We start from the raw sequence: 15,085 nt of genomic DNA, 5'->3' as shown, positions 1-15,085 counted from the left end.
ACCGGAGTGTGCGGGTTTAATGTGGGAGCAATGGCGCACAGCTGCAGTGCTGTGCGCTACCTCATATGAAGACAGGAGTCTTCTGCCGCCGATTTTGAAGTCTTCTTGCTTCTCTCGCCGGCTTCTGTCTTCTGGCTCTGCGAGGGGGACGGCGGCGCGGCTCCGGGATCGGACGACCAAGGGTGAGTTCCTGTGTTCGATCCCTCTGGAGCTAATGGTGTCCAGTAGCCTAAGAAGCACGACCTATCCGCAGTTAGTAGGTTTGCTTCTCTCCCCCTCAGTCCCACGTAGCAGAGAGTCTGTTGCCAGCAGATCTCTCTGAAAATAAAAAATCCTAATAAAATACTTTCTTATTAGCCAGCTCAGGAGAGCTCACTAAAGTGCACCCAGCTCGGTCCGGGCACAGATTCTAACGGAGGTCTGGAGGAGGGGCATAGAGGGAGGAGCCAGTGCACACCAGTAGTACTAAATCTTTCTTAAGAGTGCCCTGTCTCCTGCGGAGCCAGTCTATTCCCCATGGTCCTTACGGAGTCCCCAGCATCCACTAGGACGTTAGAGAAAACTGCATTCACTCTGCATATATAGTAAAGCAGATTAGCTTTAGCTTTCTACTACATAAGTATAACCATCTGCATGTGCATATGTATAATGACACAGAAGCCAATTATAACATTCATTATGGGACGTACTTGCCTACTGTCCCGCATTTAGCGGGAGACTACAGATTCAATGAAGAGTCTACCGGAAACTTAATTAAAACCCCCGGATCCCCTCCTGGCCCACTGGGTATCTGGACTGCGCCTGCTGAACCTTATGTCCCAGACGCCTGTCTCCAGCCAGCAGCAGCATCCATCTACCTGAATTTGCTGCACCTGCCGCAGGACTACCAGAACTCATGAGGACACACTGTACTCTTGCCGCAAACTTCCATAGAGAACTCCAGCCCTCTGGCCAAGTTTGGCTACATTGGATATTGGCAGCTGCCTCTTACATCCAGCTAACAGTGCTTACATAGACACGCTGTCCACCTATGCAGTAGCCTTCAGCCTCTGTACTGCATCTGACACAGATATCTGCAGTTTGTCATGGCCACTCTTTATGCAGACGGAGCTGTGGTACACCCCTTTATCTACTGGACACTAACTTCAGAGCATTACCTGCACCACGATGGCATCTGAATCTATTGGGAGTACCTATTTATTAAGAACAGTCGGTCGCAGTTGCCCTATTCACATATCCACAAATAGCGGGATACTATGCATATATTATTATTATACATACTCCCGGTACTATATTTATAGTATTGGGAGACTGCTCTATCTACACTAGTCATTTCCAAATCTTTTGCTCGTAGCAGCTGGACAAGACTTTCTTTTATTGTGTTGGTACACAGAGTATATTGAGACACAAGGTTTCTGCAGAACACTACTTTTATGTCTGCTGATTTGTCGCATCCTAAGAGCATTTAAAGACACATTATATACAGAAAAATGTTACATCATCTGCTGATACAGAGGGTTTTGAGACATTGTTTCGGTTTCTATTTCTTATATTTATTATGGGGATGGTTAGCGGGATCCCGGAACTTGGGATGACGGCAGTCAGAATACAGACAGTGGCATTCCGATGCTCAGGATCCACACACCTAAGTGGTGAGTATACTATCCCTAACCACCCTAACCCTCCCTCTCCGCAGTCTGACCCAAATCTTCCCTGCCCCTGCAGCCTGACCCTAATCCTCCCCTGGGGTGCCTAACCCTCCCTTTCCCGCTGCCTAAACCTAATTTCCCCCTCCCAGCAGCCTAATCCTCCCCCCTCTACCCCCAGTGGTTTACCAGAGAGGAGAGTTGGCAGACGTTTGTTTGCTAACCCAGTGCCGGCATTTAGATCCATGGGGTAAATTTACTAAGATTCGTGTTTTCCCGTTTGAGGTCAAAGTTCAATCACGAATGACATCGAAAGTGTAAACCTGCAACTTTTTGAATTTATTACGCCTAATTTACTAAGCTGTCGTATTCGGGTTTTTCTTTTGTTCCGATGTCATTCGTTTTTTTTTTTTCTATTTTTACGGCAGTGATTAGCAAAACACTGCCGACTTTTTTAAAATGAATCTCGGCCGGATCTGTGTGATCCGTGCTGGGGTTAATTTTTTTTTTTTAAATTAAACAGTGTAAAATAAAAATAAAAATTGCGTGGGGTCCCCCCTCCTAAGCATAACCAGCCTCGGGCTCTTTGAGCCGATCCTGGTTGCAGAAATATGGGGAAAAAAATGACAGGGGTTCCCTCATATTTAAGCAACCAGCATCGGGCTCTGCGCCTGGTCCTGGTTCCAAAAATACGGGGGACAAAAAGAGTAGGGGTCCCCCGTATTTTTAAAACCAGCACCGGGCTCCACTAGCTGGACAGATAATGCCACAGCCGGGGGTCACTTTTATATAGTGCCCTGCGGCCGTGGCATCAAAAATCCAACTAGTCACCCCTGGCCGGGGTACCCTGGGGGAGTGGGGACCCCTTCAATCAAGGGGTCCCCCCCCCCAGCCACCCAAGGGCCAGGGGTGAAGCCCGAGGCTGTCCCCCCCCCATCCAATGGGCTGCGGATGGGGGGGCTGATAGCCTTTGTTGTAAATGAAAAGATATTGTTTTTAGTAGCAGTACTACAAGTCCCAGCAAGCCTCCCCCGCATGCTGGTACTTGGAGAACCACAAGTACCAGCATGCGGCGGAAAAACGGGCCCGCTGGTACCTGTAGTACTATTACTAAAAAAATACCCAAATAAACACAAGACACACACACCGTGAAAGTAAAGATTTATTACATACATCCACACAAACATACATACATACTTACCTTATGTTCACACGAGGGTCTGTCCTCTTCTCCAGTAGAATCCAAGGGGTACCTGTTGAATAAATTCTACTCACCAGATCCCGGGTCCCAGGGTCCTCGGGGCAACCATTTGTAATCCAGGTACTTGAATAAAATAACAAAACGGAGAGCCGAGCCACGAACTGAAAGGGGCCCCATGTTTTCACATGGGACTCCTTTCCCCGAATGCCAGAAACCCACTCTGACTGATGTCTAAGTGGGTTTCTTCAGCCAATCAGGGAGCGCCACGTTGTAGCACTCTCCTGATCGGCTGTGTGCTCCTGTACTGAGTGACAGGCGGCACACGGCAGTGTTACAATGTAGCGCCTATGCGCTCCATTGTAACCAATGGTGGGAACTTTCTGCCCTGCGGTTGACCTAAAGTGACGTCAGCCGCGTTTTGACCGATGGTGTATTCATTTGTATTTATTTTTACGTAATATTTCTCATTGTGTTTGTAAAATGAATAAACAAAAGACATACACGTTGTGTGTAGTCTGTATGCAAGCAGTGCTGTTTGTTTTTGTTTAGGATGAGACATACTGTGCTTTCCTACCTCCCGCATCCTACAGTTCAGTGAAGAGTCTCCTGCTACCCTGGAATTTAAATGAAAACCCCTGGATTTCCCGCTGCCCCACAGGGAATCCAGACTTCGCATACAGGAGTCCGGATGTGATGGGGGCCGGGGACTGGACAATAGAACCACATGATGCGTAACGTTGGTAAACTTATTAGGCTGGTGACTGCAGGTGTTGTGGGGTCCTCCTCCTGCCCCAGCTGAGTCCCAGGTGTAATTCAAGGCCCCGTATGCAACACCACTGCACTGCCCACCTCCTGCAATGCACTGCTAGGAAGAGGATGCAAGTGCAGTTAGCCAGGAGAGGCCACATCTACCTGCACACAACTGCAACATGAAGACCGCAGGGTGTCCGCATCTGGCATCTCCCTCCCACTGACTGAGCTGGCCACTGGCAGGGAATGTACTAGCATCAGGGTCTCCTACCTGCATCTTGTCGCCTTTGATGCTAGAGGAGCCACTACGGTGAGAAGAGTGGGTCTGTAGGAGCTTTATTCCCACCACTGCTGAATCATACACAGGGGTACGCTTTCACCTCCACATCCAGTGTTTGTCACCATCCAGTGTGTATGTCAGATGGGGAACACGGTTTTAGGAAGTGTATAGGCACCTGCTGGCAATGAGGGGGACAAAAAGACATGGCCTTTGGGCAGAGCATGACACGTCCCCTCAACAGTGTGCCGCGACCTGACCTAGAATCTCCCTGAAACTGTTTTTCAAAAGTAGACAAGTGCGGTGTGGGATGATTATTCCTCATACAAGAGAATACATACCTGCACTTCTCCCGTTTCATTCTCCTTTAGCACAAAGCTCAGCACATTGGTTTCTGGCCCAGCTAAAAGGCGCAGGTATAGGGGATGCTCCGCCAGTGGCAGTTTCTGAAAAAGAACTGTAAAACTGTAACAGTTAGTCTCTAATGTTCATAAACAAACAGTGCATAATACATATACATGTAAGTAACATGACTATGTGATTCAAATGATCAGGAACCACAGTTGTTAAGACAACCACACACAGATCACAAAACACTGATACACTTATAGAATATATTTGTACACTACGTGTAAGAGATTATCAATAAAATAGGATTTTAATTACCTAAAGGGTAAATCCTTTTCTCGTAGTCCGTAGAGGATGCTGGGGTCTAATTTAGTACCATGGGGTATAGACTGGTCGCTTGGGAGCCACTGGCACTTTAAGAGTTTAACAGTGTGGGCTGGCCCCTCCATCTAGGCCCCTCCTACCAGACCCAGTCTAGAAACTGTGCCCGAGGAGACGGACATACTTCGAGAGAAGGAAATACACAGATAGTGGTGAGATTCACACCAGCTCACACACAACAAAAAAGCAAGCCAAGCTAACCAACTTGGAACAATTCAGCAACGGCTGAACCAACAATAATGAACCAAGTAACTATGCAGGAGCACGAAGCACCGGGCAGGCGCCCAGCATCCTCTACGGACTACGAGAAAAGGATTTACCGGTAGGTAATTAAAATCCTATTTTCTCTTACGTCCTAGAGGATGCTGGGGTCCAATTTAGAACCATGGGGATGTACCAAAGCTCCCAGTACGGGAGGGAGTGTGCTGAGGTTCTTGCAGAACAGATTGACCAAACTTAAGGTCCTCAGAGGCCAAAGTATCGAACTTGTAGAACTTAGCAAACGTGTTCGACCCTGAAGTAGCTGCTCGGCAAAGCTGTAAAGCCGGGAAACCCCGGGCAGCAGCCCAGGAAGAATCCTCCTTATGAGTAGAATGGGCCTGAACAGAATTTTGAATCGGCAATCCTGCCGTCGAATAATCATGCTGGATAGTAAGCCTGATCCAGTGAGAAATCGTCTGCTTAGAAGCAGGACACCCAATCTTATTGGGATCATAAAGGACAAATAGAGCGTCCGATTTCCTGTGACGAGAAGTTCTCTTCACATATGTATTCAAATCCCGCACAACATCCAAGGACTTTGAGTTAATCGAGGTGTCAGTAGCCACTGGCACCACAATAGGTTGGTTGATATGAAAAGCCGACACCACCTTTGGAAGAATTTGCTGACATGTTCTGAGCTCAGCTCTATCCTCATGGAAAATCAAGTAGGGGCTCTTGTGCGACAATGCCCCCAATTCCGACACACGTCTTGCAGATGCCAATGCCAACAGTGTGACAGCCTTCTAAGTAAGAAACTTTACATCCACCTCCTGTAAATGTTCGAACCAAGCCGACTGCAGGAACTGCAGCACCACATTAAGATCCCAAGGTGCCGTAAGAGGCACAAAGAGTGGTTGGATGTGCAGGACTCGTTTCAAGAAAGTCTGAACCTCAGGGATAGCAGCCAATTGTTTCTGGAAGAAAATGGACAAGGCCGAAATCTGGACTTTGATTGAGCCCAAGTGTAGGCCCACATCCACACCTGCTTGCAGAAAGAGGAGAAAACGTCCCCGTTGAAACTCCACCGTAGAAAACTTCTTGGATTCACACCAAGAGACATACTTTTTCCAAATTCTATGGTAATGTTTAGACGTTACACCCTTCCTAGCTTGGATCAGAGTAGGAATAACCTTGTTCGGAATGTCCTTCCGAACTAAGATCTGGCGTTCAACCTCCATGCCGTCAAACGTAGCTGCGGTAAGTCTTGATAGGCAAACGGCCCCTGTTGTAGAAGGTCCTCGCGAAGAGGAAGAGGCCTCGGATCTTCCCGCAGTAATGCCATAAGATCCGCATACCAAGCCCTTCTTGACCAGTCCGGAGACCTGAGGATCGCCAGAATTCCTGATCTTTTTATCAGTTTGAGAATGCTTGGGATGAGTGGAAGTGGAGGGAACACATACACTGACTGGAACACCCACGGAGTCACCAGGGCGTCCACCGCAACTGCTTGTGGGTCTCGTGACCTGGAACAGTACCTCCAAAGCTTCTTGTTGAGGCGAGAGGCCATCATGTCTATATGAGGTACACCCCATCGCTTTGTTACCTCTGCGAACACCTCAGGATGGAGGCCCCATTCTCCTGGATGGAGATCGTGTCTGCTGAGGAAGTCTGCTTCCCAGTTGTCCACTCTCGAAATGAAGATCACCGACAGCGTCAGCACGTACCTTTCTGCCCAGAGGAGGATTTGTGTTACCTCTGACATTGCAGCCCTGCTCTTCGTTCCGCCCTGCCTGTTTATGTAGGACACTGCTGTGATGTTACATATGCCCCCAATAGTGCAGTGCCAGATCCACAATTGCCCCCACAGTGCCAGGTATACAAATGCCCCCACAGTGCCAAGTATTCAAATGCCCCCACAGTGCCAGGTATACAAATGCCCCTTACAGTGCCAGGTATACAAATGCCCCTTAGTGCCAGGTATACAAATGCTCCCTACAGTGCCAGGTATACAAATGCTCCCTACAGTGCCAGGTATACAAATGCTCCCTACAGTGCCAGGTATACAGATGCCCCCCACAGTGCCAGGTATACAGATGCCCCCACAGTGCCAGGTATACAGATGTCCCCACAGTGCCAGGTATACAAATGTCCCCCCCCGTGCTGCTTACCGCTGCTGCTGGTTGCTGCTCCATTCGTCTGCGTTTCTCGTGTGTCAGGACAGGGAGGAGAGCGCGGCTGTCGGGCGGCAGCGTGTAGGACTTCAAACCAGCCGCCGGTTCAAGAGCCAATCAGAGCTCGCGGACCGGCAGCCGCGGCTCCTGATTGGCTGTCGGTCCGCGAGCTCTGATTGGCTCATGAATCGGCGGCTGGTTTGAAGTCCTACACGCCGCCGCCGCCACCCGACATAGCCGTGCTCTCCTCCCTGTCCTGACAGCTGCGACACGCTGCTGCCGGACTGAGCGGCAGCGTGTCTCACTGACAGAAGCGGGTGGGCCGGAGCAAATGGCTTCGCGGGTCGGAGGTTCCCCACCCCTGCTGTAGAGCCTCGTAGGAGGCTACCATCTTCCCCAGAAGGCGAATGCACTGATGAACAGATACCTGGGCTTGCCGCAAGACATCCCGGACCGTTGAATGGATCACCAATGCTTTCTGCAGTGGTAGAAAGACCCTCTGCACTTCTGTGTCGAGTATCATCCCCAGGAAGGGCAGTCTCCTTGTTGGTTCCAAATGTGACTTTGGAATGTTCAGGATCCACCCATGATCCTGGAGCAATCGAGAGTGCAATACTCTGCAACAGCTTCTCCTTGGAAGATGCTTTTATCAGCAGATCGTCCAGGTATGGAATTATGTTTACTCCCTGCTTGCGGAGGAGGAGCATCATCTCCGCCATGACCTTGGTGAACACCCTCGGTGCTCTGGAGAGGCCGAATGGTAATGTCTGGAACTGATAGTGACAGTTCTGTAGTGCAAACCGTAGATAGGCCTGGTGAGGCGGCCAGATTGGAATGTGATGGTAGGCATCTTTGATATCCAGGGATACTAGGAATTCCCCCTCCTCCAGACCTGAGATCACCGCTCTCAGAGACTCCATCTGGAATTGGAAAACCCTCAAGTAAGGGTTCAATGACTTCAGGTTCAAAATCGGCCTTACCGAACCATCCGGTTTCGGTACCACAACATGTTTGAGTAATAACCCTTGGTTTTTAGGTGAGGTGGAACTGTAACAATGACATTTGTTTGTACCAATTTTTTAATGGATTCCTGTAGGATAGCACTTTCTGTCAGCGAAACTGGTAAGCCTGATTTGAAGAATCTGTGAGGTGGGAGTTCCTGAAACTCCAGTCTGTACCCCTTGGCAACAATATCTTGTACCCAGGGATCCAGGCATGATGATGCCCAGACGTGACTGAAATCTTTTAGTCTCGCTCCCACCTGTCCGATCTCCAGACTGGGAGGTCCACCATCATGCTGAAGACTTTGAGGAAGCAGGACCTGGTTTCTGTTCCTGGGAACCTGGTGGTGCAGGTTTTCTGGATTTTCCCCTACCGCCTCTAAAGAAGGTTTGGATTTTTAAAATTTTGCGGTCTGAAAGGACTGCAGTGAAGGTGTAGGATAATATTTCCTAGCCGGTGCTGCTGTGGAGGGAAGAAATGTCGACTACCCGCAGAAATCCACGTATCCAATGCGTCCCCAAATAGTGCCTGAACTGTGAAGGGTAGGTTCGCCACACTTTTCTTGGATTGTGCATCCGCAGTCCATTGGCGTAGCCAGAGTCCTCTGCGTGCCGATACTGCCATGGAAGTAGCCCTCGCATTAAGCAGGCCAATGTCCTTCATGGCCTCCACCATGAAACCTGCAGAATCCTGTATGTGACGTAAAAACAAGTCAATGTCACTCCTATCCATAGTATCTAATTCCTCTAGTAATGTGCCTGACCATTTTACTATGGCTTTAGAAATCCACGCACAGGCAATAGTGGGCCTTAAGGCCAAGCCTGTAGCCATGTATTGTGATTTGAGCATAGTCTCAATTTTGCGGTCAGCCGGCTCCTTTAAGGCGGTTGAACCAGAGACAGGTAAAACCACCTTTTTTAGACAACCTAGATACAGAAGCGTCTACTATAGGTGGGTTTTCCCCACTTCTTCCTATCCTCTTCAGGGAAAGGGAAAGCAATGAGAATTCTTTTAGGGATCTGGAATTTTTTCTCTGGGTTTTCTCAGGATTTTTCAAATAAGGAGTTTAACTCCTTTAAAGCCGGGAATGTGAGCGAGGATTTCTTATTTACTGTAAAATAAGATTCCTCTTCCGGCTCAGGTACCTTCTCCATTATATGCACAACATCCCTAATGGCTTCAATCATGAGCTGCACACCTTTAACAAGGGATGCATCTCCCCCCAGCATATCCCCATCACCGTCCCCTGTATCAGAGTTGATATCAGTGTCAGCTTGCATTATCTGGGCAAGCGTACGCTTTTGCGGGTATGTAGGTGGGCTCTTAGACGAAGCAGTGGGAGCTGAAAACATCAAACTCTACAGATTTTCTCAAAAACTGCATCTCCTTCTCAGTATGTGACATCCTACTTGAAATCTGGAATATCATTCTCCTTAAATAATCAACCCATGGGGGTTCTGATTCAGAAGGCTGAGACAGCATATTGCAGTCCTGAGCACAGGGAATAGACTCCTCAGGAGAAGAGAAACTCTGCAGCACAGGACACAGAGTCCTTAGACATGGTAATGTGGGATATATACACTAACACACAAACACAGGAAAATGTCAGACACAGTTTCCCCCAGAGCACCTTCAGAGAAACACAGAGCATAAGGAGCCAGCTACACAGCAGTTGTTTAAACCTGGCGCAGACTAACTACCCTTAATTAGTACTAGTACCACACTCCCCCCCCCCCCTCCCCCCTCTGTCTATAACACCCTGGTACCCGCAGAGGTATGCTGGAGTTATGTTAAGGGCAGCGCTCCCTGTCAGCGTTCTTTCCTATGTATCTGCAGGGAGAAAATGGCGCTGGTGAGTGCTGGATCCGCTCTGATAGGAACCCCCGCCCCTAGCAATGGCGCGCTACTTCCCGAACTAATTGTTTATACTGGCCTGAGGTGTTTGTTGCTAACAGCGGGATTAGCCCGTTAGCTGAGTGATCAGTTTATGGTGAATTGTGCATGCTCAGGACGCCCCTCAAAGCGCTTACACTGTGTGTTGCTGAGCTGGCCGGAGCGCAGCCTTCCAGAGCTGCGCTCCCACCCTTGTGCCGCCATACCTGCCGGCGACCCGCTAACCGGGACGTCGGCGCTGTACTCACCGCACTTCTCTCTTCTGGCTCTATTAGGGGGTGGCGGCCGTGCTGCGGGAGTGAGCAGTCGCCTCGTGGGCTTGCGATCAGCACCCTCAGGAGCTCAGTTTCCTGTCAGCGGAGATAGAGAACCAATAACTCTTCAGGAAGTTGGTTCCTACTCCCCCGCCTAAGTCCCTTGAAGCAGGGAGGCTGTTGCCAGCAGCCTTCCTGTACTTAACAACTCTTAGAAAAAAATAAAACTAGAAAAACTCCTAGGAGCTCCCCTAGCTGTGACCGGCTCCTCGGGCATATTTTCTAAACTGGGTCTGGTAGGTGGGGCATAGAGGGAGGGGCCAGCCCACACTGTTAAACTCTTAAAGTGCCAGTGGCTCCCAAGGGACCTGTCTATACCCCATTGTACTAAATTGGACCCCAGCATCCTCTAGGACGTAAGAGAAATAACATTCAAAATGAAATGGTTTATAAACAAGAGTTTCTTAGGAAGACTACCACTTGATGAATTATTCTTGCAGTTTGTGTACCCAGCACTATAGGACTTCTAGATAAAAAAAAAATCTCCCATACTTTTGCTTTACTGTATGGACTTGCCATCTCTATTTCCAAGTATTAAACAACAAACAATGGGGGTCATTCCGAGTTGATTGCTCGCTAGCAGTTTTTAGCAGCTGTGCAAACGCTTAGCCGCCGCCCTCTGGGAGTGTATCTTAGCTTAGCAGAAGTGCGAACTAATGCATCGCAGAACGGCTACAGATAAATATTGTGCAGTTTCTGAGTAGCTCCAGACCTACTCAGCACTTGCGATCACTTCAGACCATTCAGTTCCAGATTTGACGTCACAAACGCGCCCTGCGTTCGCCCAGCCACGCCTGCGTTTTTCCTGGCACGCCTGCGTTTTTTTCGAATACTCCCTGAAAACGGTCAGTTGACACCCAGAAACGCCCACTTCATGTCAATCACTCTGCGGCGGCCATTGCGACTGAAAAGCTTTGCAAGACCTTGTATGAAAATACATCGGCCGTTGTGAAAGTACGTTGCGCATGCGCAGAAGTGCTGTTTTTTTTTTACCTAATCGCAGCGCAGCGAACATTTTCAGCTAGCGATCAACTCGGAATGACCCTCACTACAAATCTGATTAACTATAATACACCCACTCATTTCATTCTTCCCTGAACCTCAGACAGGGCTTCCAATTCTTCTCTTCCAATGCTTTTTCTCTACTCACTTTGTAATTTATATGTAATATATACTGACTTACAACTCTACAATCATAACCTGTGCCTCCAGTGTGATTTGTATAGCTCACAGTTTGCCAAACGCCACCTTTACAATCAATGTTTTAAGGATACCCATGCTTGAGCACAGGTGACTTAGGGATGTATTTACTACGCCTTGGAGAGATATAAAAAAAAAATAAAAAAAAAGGCACCAACCAACCAGCTCCTGTCACTTTTCAAGCAAAGCCAGCAACATGGCAATGAGGAGCTGAATAACTGGTACTTTGGGCCCGATTCAGACCTGATCGCTGTTCTCTGACCTGATCGCTGCAGGTGCATCGCTAAACAGCGACAGGATGGTGCAAAAATTTCAATCGCACGGGCGTTCGCAAGGTGATTGACAGGAAGCGGACGTTTGGAGGTGGTAACTGGCCGTTTCATGGGAGTGTCAGGAAAAATGCAGGCAAGCCCAAGCGTTTTCAGGGTGGGTGTATAACGTCAGCCTGTTTGTATCGCACTTAAGGAGTAAGCTACGCGCAGACTGGAAAAATCATTAGATGGTGAGTGAGTTGCAAATGGCTTTGCAGATGTCCGCTGTCTGGTGGAATTTTCGCACACCGTACACGTGCATTCACACACTTGCACGGGGCGGGTTTCACTCTCACTGGGCGGCAACTATCTGATCGCAGACTGCTGCAAAAACGCACAGCAGTGATCAGGTCTGATTTGGACCCTTTATCACTCTCCAAGGCTTAGTAATAGACCCCTTAATTATTATCTCAATCAATTTGATTTAACCATCTGGACTCAAGCATGGATATCCTTAAAACCTGAACGGTAATGGTAGCGTTTGGGAAACTCTGGTACAAGTAATTTATTAATACTCAATTTATATAGCACAACATACCACACAGCTCTTTACAATTTAAAAATGTTGTTTACGTTTGCTTCAGTCCACACCACAGTGACACCTTCATCTTCATTTCCCTACCACAGACACACACACAAATATTAGACAAGCCAATTTGGATTACGTGAGGAAACCCCTGTGGGCACAGGAAGAAAATGAAATTCTGTACAGATAATAATGAAATCTAAGGATAACACACTGGTCAGAATCAAATCTAGGAGCCCAGGCTGCCAGCCAACAATACTATTCATTGTATGTATGTCTGTATGTCTCTCTCTCTCTCATATATTTTAGCATGCGCAAGAGTACAAAAAATATATTTGAAAATAGGATATCATGAAATAATAACAGAGTTGTCATATTTCAGCTTCAGTCAGCAATTAACTACCTGCCCCTTCTCCACTATCATTACTCTGCACAGGAGAGCTGTCCTGTCAGACGATAAGACAAGATATCTAGATAATGATGTTGCCATTAAGGCATGCCTTTTATGTGGCAGAGTCGCAGCTAGTTTCCTTAGCAATAAAGTACCCCTGTGTCTAGCGACTGTCCAGAAGTATTTTGGGCCTTATTCAGACCTGATCATAGCAGTAACTTTGTTAGCAGATAGGCAAAACCATGGGGGTCATTCAGAGTTGTTCGCTCGCTAGCAGATTTTAGCAGCATTGCACACACAAGGCTGCCGCCCTCTGGGAGTGTATCTTAGCAGAATAGCGAAAGAAAGATTAGCAGAATTGCGAATAGAAAATTCTTAGCCGTTTGAGTAGCTTCAGACCTACTCACAGATTGCGATCAGCTGAGGCCGTTTCGTTCCTGGTTTGACGTCACAAACACGCCCTGCGTTCGGCCAGCCACTCCCCCGTTTCTCCAGACAATCCCGCGTTTTTCCCTGACACACCTGCGTTTTTCCGCACACTCCCAGAAAACGGCCAGTTTCCACCCAGAAACACCCACTTCCTGTCAATCACACTCCGATCACTTCAACGATGAAAATTCTTCGTTCGGACGTGAGTAAATCTACTAAGTTTTGTGTTAAAAATAAGAATTTACTCACCGGTAATTCTATTTCTCGTAGTCCGTAGTGGGTGCTGGGGACTCCGTAAGGACCATGGGGAATAGACGGCTCCGCAGGAGACTGGGCACATCTAAAGAAAGATTTAGGTCTATCTGGTGTGCACTGGCTCCTCCCCCTATGACCCTCCTCCAAGCCTCAGTTAGGACACTGTGCCCGGAAGAGCTGACACAATAAGGAAGGATTTTGAATCCCGGGTAAGACTCATACCAGCCACACCAATCACACCATATAACTCGTGATAGGAACCCCGGTTAACAGTATGATAACAACGGAGCCTCTGAACAGATGGCTCGCAATAACAACCCGATTTGTGTAACAATAACTATTTACAAGTATTGCAGACAATCCGCACTTGCTATGGGCGCCCAGCATCCACTACGGACTACGAGAAATAGAATTACCGGTGAGTAAATTCTTATTTTCTCTGACGTCCTAGTGGATGCTGGGGACTCCGTAAGGACCATGGGGATTATACCAAAGCTCCCAAACGGGCGGGAGAGTGTGGACGACTCTGCAACACCAAATGAGAGAACTCCAGGTCCTCCTCAGCCAGGGTATCAAATTTGTAGAATTTTGCAAACGTGTTTGCCCCTGACCAAGTAGCAGCTCGGCAAAGTTGTAAAGCCGAGACCCCTCGGGCAGCCGCCCAAGATGAGCCCACCTTCCTTTTGAAATGGGCTTTTACAGATTTAGGCTGCGGTAGTCCCACCGCAGAATGCGTCAGCTGAATAGTGCTACAAATCCAGCGCGCGATAGTCTGCTTAGAAGCAGGAGCACCCAGTTTGTTGGGTGCATACAGGATAAACAGCGAGTCAGTTTTCCTGACTCCAGCCGTCCTGGAAACATAAATTTTCAGGGCCCTGACTACGTCCAGTAACGTGGAATCCTCCAAGTTCCTAGTAGCCGCAGGCACCACAATAGGCTGGTTCAAGTGAAACGCTGATACCACCTTCGGGAGAAACTGAGGACGAGTCCTCAACTCTGCCCTATCCATATGGAAAATCAAATAAGGGCTTTTATAGGACAAAGCCGCCAATTCTGACACATGCCTGGCCGAAGCCAGAGCCAACAGCATGACCACTTTCCACGTGAGATATTTCAAATCCACAGTCTTAAGTGGTTCAAACCAATGTGATTTCAGGAACTCCAAAACCACATTGAGATCCCAAGGTGCCACTGGGGGCACAAAAGGAGGCTGAATACGCAGAACTCCTTTGACAAAAGTCTGAACTTCAGGCAGAGAAGCCAGTTCTTTCTGGAAGAAAATCGACAGGGCCGAAATCTGGACCTTAATGGAATCCCAATTTGAGGCCCAACGTCACCCCTGCTTGCAGGAAATGCAGGAATCGACCCAGTTGAAATTCCTCCGTTGGGGCCTTCCTGGCCTCACACCAAGCAACATATTTCCGCCAAATGCGGTGATAATGTTTTACGGTGACATCCTTCCTGGCTTTGATCAGGGTAGGGATGACTTCCTCCGGAATGCCCTTTATCTTCAGGATCCGGTGTTCAACCGCCATGCCGTCAAACGTAGCCGCGGTAAGTATTGGAACAGACAGGGCCCCTGCTGCAGCAGGTCCTGTCTGAGCGGCAGAGGCCAAGGGTCCTCTGAAAGCATCTCTTGAAGTTCCGGGTACCAAGTTCTTCTTGGCCAATCCGGAACCACGAGTATAGTTTTCACTCCTCGCCTTCGTATTATTCTCAGTACCTTGGGAATGAGAGGCAGAGGAGGAAACACATAAACCGACTGATACACCCACGGTGTTACTAGAGC

The 15,085-nt window shown here is 48.4% G+C and overlaps 1 protein-coding gene across 4 annotated transcripts in view; it reads right to left on the bottom strand.

The window, feature by feature from the left end:
• The window catches only part of RASSF5 (Ras association domain family member 5), a 301,503-nt gene that overhangs the window by 10,006 nt on the left and 276,412 nt on the right, over positions 1–15,085 (bottom strand). For all 4 annotated transcript variants that reach the window (XM_063955167.1, XM_063955166.1, XM_063955169.1 and 1 more), the window contains one exon: positions 4,216–4,331. In XM_063955167.1, coding sequence (XP_063811237.1) covers positions 4,216–4,331 — 116 coding nt within the window. The remainder of the gene's footprint in view (positions 1–4,215; positions 4,332–15,085) is intronic.

Source organism: Pseudophryne corroboree, chromosome 2 (genome assembly GCF_028390025.1).
Source record: "Pseudophryne corroboree isolate aPseCor3 chromosome 2, aPseCor3.hap2, whole genome shotgun sequence".
NCBI lineage: Eukaryota > Metazoa > Chordata > Amphibia > Anura > Myobatrachidae > Pseudophryne > Pseudophryne corroboree.
The sequence above is the reverse complement of the archived record's forward strand: the minus strand, read 5'-3'. Positions and strand labels throughout refer to the sequence as shown.